This window comes from Palaemon carinicauda, chromosome 26 (genome assembly GCF_036898095.1).
Source record: "Palaemon carinicauda isolate YSFRI2023 chromosome 26, ASM3689809v2, whole genome shotgun sequence".
NCBI classification, from domain to species: domain Eukaryota; kingdom Metazoa; phylum Arthropoda; class Malacostraca; order Decapoda; family Palaemonidae; genus Palaemon; species Palaemon carinicauda.
Window position 1 is genome coordinate 83,574,447 of NC_090750.1, and position 7,500 is coordinate 83,581,946.

The 7,500-nt window shown below is 40.2% G+C and overlaps 1 protein-coding gene across 1 annotated transcript in view; it reads right to left on the bottom strand.

The window, feature by feature from the left end:
- Positions 1-7,500, bottom strand: part of LOC137620255 (uncharacterized) — an 88,233-nt gene that overhangs the window by 40,438 nt on the left and 40,295 nt on the right. Inside the window, 3 exon segments of the mRNA XM_068350497.1 lie at positions 1-113; positions 2,118-2,244; positions 2,247-2,279. The exon segment at positions 1-113 is cut by the window's left edge and continues 65 nt beyond it. Coding sequence (XP_068206598.1) covers positions 1-113; positions 2,118-2,244; positions 2,247-2,279 — 273 coding nt within the window.

Consider the following 7,500-nt stretch of genomic DNA (forward strand, 5'->3'; position numbering starts at 1 on the left):
TGTAGGGCAGCCAGAAGAGGACGAACACCGACATGACGATGCAGAGCGTCACCGTAATCTGTCTCTGCTCGATGAGCGAGTTGCTGGCGCTCTCGTCGGCAAAGCGCTTCATCCTGTGGTGGAAATGATGTGGCGTGAGGAAGGGCTATACACCAAGAGGAAGGGGTAGACCTTGATGAAGGGTAGACCTTGATGAAGGGTTAGACTAAGGGGAAGGGGTAGACCTAGGAGAGGGGTAGATCTAGGAGAGGGGTAGATCTAAGAGAGGGTTAGAGCTTGAGGAAGGGTTAACCTTGAGGAAGGGTAGACCTTGAGGAGGGGTAGACCTAGGGGAAAGGGTAGACCTTGAGGACGGGTAGACCCAAGGGAAGGGAAGACCTTGAGGAACGGGTAGACCTTGAGGAACGGGTAGACCTACAGGAGGGGGGTAGAACAACAGGAAGGGTAGACTAAGGGAAATGGGTAGACTAAGGGAAATGGGTAGACTAAGGGAAAGGGGTAGACTAAGGGAAAGGGTAGACCTAGGAGAGGGGTAGACCTCGATGAAGGGTAGACTAAGGGGAAGGGGTAGACTAAGGGGAAGGGGTAGACTTAGGGGAAGGGGAAGACCTAGATGAAGGGTAGACCTTGGGGAGGGGTAGACCTTGGGGAGGGGTAGACCTTGAGGAAGGGGTAGACCTAGAGGATGGGGTAGACCTTGATGAAGGGTAGACTAAGGGGGAAGGGATAGACCTTGAGGAGGGGTAGACCTGGGGGAGGGGTAGACCTGGGGGAGGGGTAGAGCTAGGGGAGGGGTAGACCTTGAGGAAGGGATAGACCTTGAGGATGGGTAGACATGGGGGAGGGGTAGAGCTAGGGGAGGGGTAGACCTAGGGGAGGGGTAGATCAAGGGGAGGGGTAGATCAAGGAGAGGGGTAGATCTAGGAAAGGGGTAGAGCTTGAGGAAGGAGTAAACCTAGAGGAGAGGTAGACCTAGGGGAAAGGGTGGACCTTGAGGAAGGGTAGACCTAGTGGACGGGTAAACCTAAGGGAAGGGGTATTGAGGAAGGGGTAAACCTAGAGGAGAGGTAGACCTAGGGAAAAGGGTGGACCTTGAGGAAGGGTAGACCTAGGGGAAGGGTAGACCTAGTGGAAGGGGTAGTCTAAGGGGAAGGGGTAACCTAAGGGAAATGGGTAGACCTTGAGGAAGGGGTAAGTTAAACAGATTCAATATTTGTCCTTTGAAGCAACCAGTTTGTGATTCATCCCAGATTAAACTTTTTAATACTTAAGATGGTTGAAAATCGTTAAATGAATGAAGTAAAAAATTAAAATGCATTAAATAATCAACTAAGATATGTTTACGAAAACATTGTCTCCATGAGACAATTATGGGAAAAATATTTCAAAGTATATTTTCACAGGAGATAATCAACACAAGTAATAATAGTCAATAATTTATCATAACACTTTTACCTCTTCAAGTTATTTAACCAAGAAAATTTCTATTGAAATCTTAATCCTAAAAAATATATTAGAAAATCCTACAATTATCAATTTAATATAAAGGTAGGTCAATCGAGTTAAAATAATTTTTTTAACAATTAGATTTTCTTAAGGTACACAGCAATGGAAGTGTTTACGTCAATTGAATTAATCTATAAATTTTTATATATATATTTTTTTTATTTACTGTACATACCAACACAAACAAGGAAACTTCTTATTTGGTCGGGTAAAATCTGTTGCTAAACTCGGCCAAATATTAAAGGAAAATCATATGAGAGAGAGAGAGAGAGAGAGAGAGAGAGAGAGAGAGAGAGAATATTCATATCTGTAAAAACTACAGTAGGAGCTAGTTATTTCTGCTAATTTTCTTCATATTAAAAAAAAAAAAAGAGAGAGAGAGAGAGAGAGAGAGGAGAGAGAGAGAGAGAGAGAGAGAGAGAGAGAGAGAGAGAGAGAGAGAGAGAGAGAGAGAGAGTCTATAAGACTAAAATCTGCTGTAGGAGTTAGTAATTGCTGCTGAATATTTAATAAACATTACGAGAGAGAGAGAGAGAGAGAGAGAGAGAGAGAGAGAGAGAAAATGAACATGCTTAACGTCTCCAACAGAACTAACGTCCATTCACACTCACCCCCTCAAGTGGTCTTTCACCTCCTTGAAGATGCGATAGTAGCAGACAGCCATGATGGCTATTGGAAGGGCCAGATTGAAGATGGTGTTGATTCCCGAATGGATATACTGCGACAAGGCCGGGGGATGGCTGGGCCACACTGCGAAGCGCCCAATTTATATTCTGTGGAAAAAAAATATATAATCATAGGTATGGGGAAGCCTAGGTATGGCCTGGCCCTCCCTGGTCCCTTGGCATATATGTCTACGCATTGCTTGGCCCTCCCTGGTCATAGCACATAGGTCTAATCATTGCCTGGCCCTCCCTGGTTCTAGCCTATAGGTCTAGACATTGCCTGGCCCTCCCTGGTCATATCATATATGTCTAGGCATTGCTGGCCCTACCTGATCCTGGCCAATAGGTTTAGGCATTGCCTGACCCTCCCTGGTTCTAGCATATAGGTCTAGGCATTGCCTAGCCCTACCTGGTCATAGTCTATAGGTTTAAGCATTGCCTGGCCCTCCCTGGTCCTAGCTTGGTGGAAAGGGAGCTTGGGGGATGATTATAATTTCATGTAGTCAGGTTCTAGAACAGTCCTGTCCAGTCCAATCGGACCTACAATAAGAAAAAATCAATTTCTCTAGGACCGAAGACGAAGAGGAACCGGGTTTAGATAGACCATGTCTGCTTTGCGGCGACCTGAACTAAGCTTCGGACTCTAGCCTCGTCTTGCAAGAGCCCAAGGTTCCCTTCTTTATAAGAAGGCCTATCTAAAAGGAGAGAGAGAGAGAGAGAGAGAGAGAGAGAGAGAGAGAGAGAGAGAGAGAGAGAGAGCTTTCAACAACAGACCAAAGAAAGCCTGTTGCTGTTTTTGCTGGATAACCGGGGGACGTCAGTGACAGGATACTCTCTTTCTATCCTGCCTGTCTCGGAACCCAAACCGAGAGGTAGTCCTGAATCGGAAGACACCCAAGAGGAAGGATCCTCAACGGAGTCGATTTCTTAGGGCTTGACCCGATCCAGGACTCTCGGACAACCCGAGTCTCTTTACTTTAAGTTATCCAGGACGGTACAGACATCGCTGCCATTACTGGTCAGAAAATATTTTCCATTTAAGTAGACACAAATATTCTATGCAAAGTTTATAGATTTGTTAATAAATTCGTAATTTCTGATAAAGGTTGATAATTATGAATTTATTTGCTTCGATATTATTTATCAATACAGCTATTTATGAAGTAGCTGTAATGATAATTAGACATAAATTGGAAATAGAAAACCAAAACACAACCAGCAAAATGATTGATAATGGTAAAGTTTTGTTACGCGAAACATTGCATTTACAATTATATCCTTGTAGCTCTTACAGCTGCAAATTATTATTATTATTACCATCTAAGCACAGGAGGAATATAATTGCTGGATTTTATAATACATCCACAAAAGCAACAATATTTCTACTGACTTTAATGTCAGATAGGTCTACAATGCAACGCTTAAAACATATAGATGTAAAAGCAATGACTCCGTTTTATTTCTTTCCAACAGTTCATTGTTGAATAATTCGTTTTCTTAGATAAAGAGTCTAAATGAGGGAGGAAGCAAATACCATATAATAATAAAACATGATGATAACAAGGTAAAGGAAGAGAAGAAGGAAAAGGATAGGAATGAGTTGATGATGGAGGAGTTAAATCTCCCTTATTGGACGTCGTCCAATCGGACCTACAATAAGAAAAAATCAATTTCTCTAGGACCGAAGAGGAACCGGGTTAAGGAAGGCCTTGTCTGCTTAGCAACGACTTCAACTGAGCTTGGGACTCCAGCCTCATCATGCTGTTGTCATCCTGTGTGTTCATGATCTAATATGCCACATTTTATCCTGCTTGGGCTGCCCTTATACAAGAGCCCGTGAGAGAGGAGAGAGAGAGAGAGAGAGAGAGAGAGAGAGAGAGGGAGGGAGAGAGAGAGAGTCTATCTTTAATTATAAACCCTTATACTATTATAATTCCCTCTAACTTTTTTGCTAGTACCCTCCCCCTTTACTGGCACTCCATCTCTAGACCTATGTCTATTGCTTAAGCTTTCCCTTGGGATAATTTAAGCCCTTCTTCTGTCTCTAACTAAATTGCTTTTCTGTCCTTCCCATGACCTTCTACTTTCTTGGGACTCTCTGCTATAACACTTTTTCTTTTACTAGATAGACTGTCTATCAAAATTTCCTTTATTAGGGATAGTGTATGCCCTATTTTCTGCCTCTGACTACATTACTTTCCTCTCCTTCCCACGACCTATTGCTTCCCTGGGACTTTCTGCTTTAACACTTTCTCTCTCACTTGATAGACTCTGTCTATCACAAATTTTCCTTTTCGTGGACCCAAAAAGGAGTCTCCCTACCGGGGTCCTTTTCTCTGTTATCATGCCTGTTAATCTCTCCCTTTTTCCCTTGTTACTTTGATTAGTGGTAGCTAGAGGGACCTGTTACTCATTCAGTTATACGGGCATTGACTTGGAATCTGCTTGCAAATTCCAGCCCGTGGGATGCTTGGTGAATAGCCATTACCCCCACCTGGGAACATAACCAATATCCCAGGCTGCTGAATGAGGATAAGCAGTTCAGTCGAAACTACTACTACTTTTTGGCCTTACATCAATTAGCTTCGGCTATCTAAATCTAACGTAGATTAAACTTTAAAGTAATAAAATCACTTTTTAATTGAATCCCTTTTCTCTAACATTAATTACGCTTACCCTATTCACGTTACAAGTTCAAAATAAACAATATTTATACATATATAACGCTCTCCAATTCAAATTACAATCTTTTCGGGGCTGCCCAAAGGCAAGAGCCCGGGGTCTTACACAAGGTAAGGCAATCTATACAGAGAGAGAGAGAGAGAGAGAGAGAGAGAGAGAGAGAGAGAGAGAGAATTCAACAACAGACCAAAGAAAGCTTGTTGCTGTTTTGCTGGATAACCGGGGGACGTCAGTGACAGGATACTGTCTTTCTATCCTGCCTGTCTCGGAACCCCAAACCGAGAGGTAGTCCTGAATCGGAAGACACCCAAGAGGAAGGATCCTCAACGGAGTCGATTTCTTAGGGCTTGACCCGATCCAGGACTCTCGGACAACCCGAGTCTCTTTACTTTAAGTTATCCAGGACGGTACAGACATCGCTGCCATTACTCGTCAGAAAATATTTTCCATTTAAGTAGACACAAATATTCTATGCAAAGTTTATAGATTTGTTAATAAATTCGTAATTTCTGATATAGGTTGATAATTATGAATTTATTTGCCTTTGATATCAGTTATCATTGCTACTATTTATAAAGTGGCTGTAATGATAATTAGACATAAATTGGAAATAGAAAACCAAAACACAACCAACAAAATGATTGATAATGGTCAAGTTTTGTCGCGCGAAACATTGCATTTACAATTATATCTTTCTAGCTCTTGCAGCTACAAATTAATTATTATTATTATAATTATTATTATTATTAATAACAGCTAAGCTAGTTGGAATAGAAAGATGCTATAAACAAGTTATTTTGCGACTACCTCGAATAGTCGCATAACAAACTATTAGTTTCTTAAACATAATTACTCAGAGAAAAAGTCCTATGTTCTCCACTAATGAAATACCCATTGTCGTAATTACTCTCTTGTGATCTTCATCACTTAAAATTGTAATTTCTTTTGAAATGAAATATTTTTGCAATATTAAATTTTTCTTAATTATAATTAGAATGAATTCTAATTCAATCTCTTTAAAATATAAAAAAAAAAACATTAAAACTGGTCAATTTAATTTATGAGAAGCATCTTCACTAAAAGAGTTTCTCTGAATTAAGAAAAAAATCGGCCTAAGATTCTGAAGCTGAGTCTAAATTCAGGAGAAATTGCCTAATTGTTTGAACAATTGAATCGATCGTATTTGCTGCTACTGAAGAAACACAGGAGGAATAAAATAGCTGGATTTTAGAAAACCTGTACAAAAGCACAAATGTTCCTACCGACTATAATGTCAGATAGGCCTACAATGTAACGCTTAAAACATATAGATGCAAAAGCAATGACTCAGTTTTATTTCTTTCCAACAGTTTGTAGTTGAATAACTGGTTTTCTTAGTTAAGAATCTAAATGAGGGAGAGAGAGCAAAGTCCATATACTAAAAAACATGATGATAATAAGGTGAAGGAAGAGAAGAAGAAAAAGGATAAGAGTTGATGATGGGAGGAGTTAAATCTCCCTTATTGGACGTCGTCCAATCGGACCTACAATAAGAAAAAATCAATTTGTGTGCACTAACATTGTGATAGTGTTTTATACTTTGTACATATTATCTGTACTTTTACAATGTGTTGTGATATATTAAAGACAAATTGTGAATGATATGGTCTTCATCACCTTCCTATTGATATGTCCCTTTCCCAGTTACTGGCGGATTGTTCAAATGAAGAGAAAAAGATAATAAGAAAAATAGAAAAAGTTAATTACAAGATTAACGCCACTGAGGCAGCAATCACTTTTAATAAAACCTGCTTAAAAGAGGATCTACTCCCGAAAAAATAATAATAATAATAATAATAATAATAATAATAATAATAATAATAATAATAATAAATTTGTAGCTGTAAGAGCTAGAAAGATATAATTGTAAATGCAATGTTTCGCGCAACAAAACTTGACCATTATCAATCATTTTGTTGGTTGTGTTTTGGTTTTCTATTTCCAATTTATGTGTCTAATTATCATTACAGCCACTTTATAAATAGTAGCAATGATAACTGATATCAAAGGCAAATAAATTCATAATTATCAACCTTTATCAGAAATTTCGAATTTATTAACAAATTTATAAACTTTGCATAGAATATTTGTGTCTATTTAAATGGAAAATATTTTCTGACGAGTAATGGCAGTGATGTGTGTATCGTCCTGGATAACCTAAAGTAAAGAGACTCGGGTTGTCCGAGAGTCCTGGATCGGGTCAAGCCCTAAGAAATCGACTCCGTTGAGGATCCTTCCTCTTGGGTGTCTTCCGATTCAGGACTACCTCTCGCTTTGGGGTTCCGAGACAGGCAGGATAGAAAGAGAGTATCCTGTCACTGACGTCCCCCGGTTATCCAGCAAAACAGCAACAGGCTTTCTTTGGTCTGTTGTTGAATTCTCTCTCTCTCTCTCTCTCTCTCTCTCTCTCTCTCTCTCTCTCTCTCTCTCTCTCTCTCTCTCTCTCTCACGGGCTCTTGTACAAGGGCAGCCCAAGCAGGATAATATGTGGCATATCAGATCATGAACACACAGGATGACAACAGCATGATGAGGCTGGAGTCCCAAGCTCAGTTGAAGTCGTTGCAAAGCAGACAAGGCCTTCCTTAACCCGGTTCCTCTTCGGTCC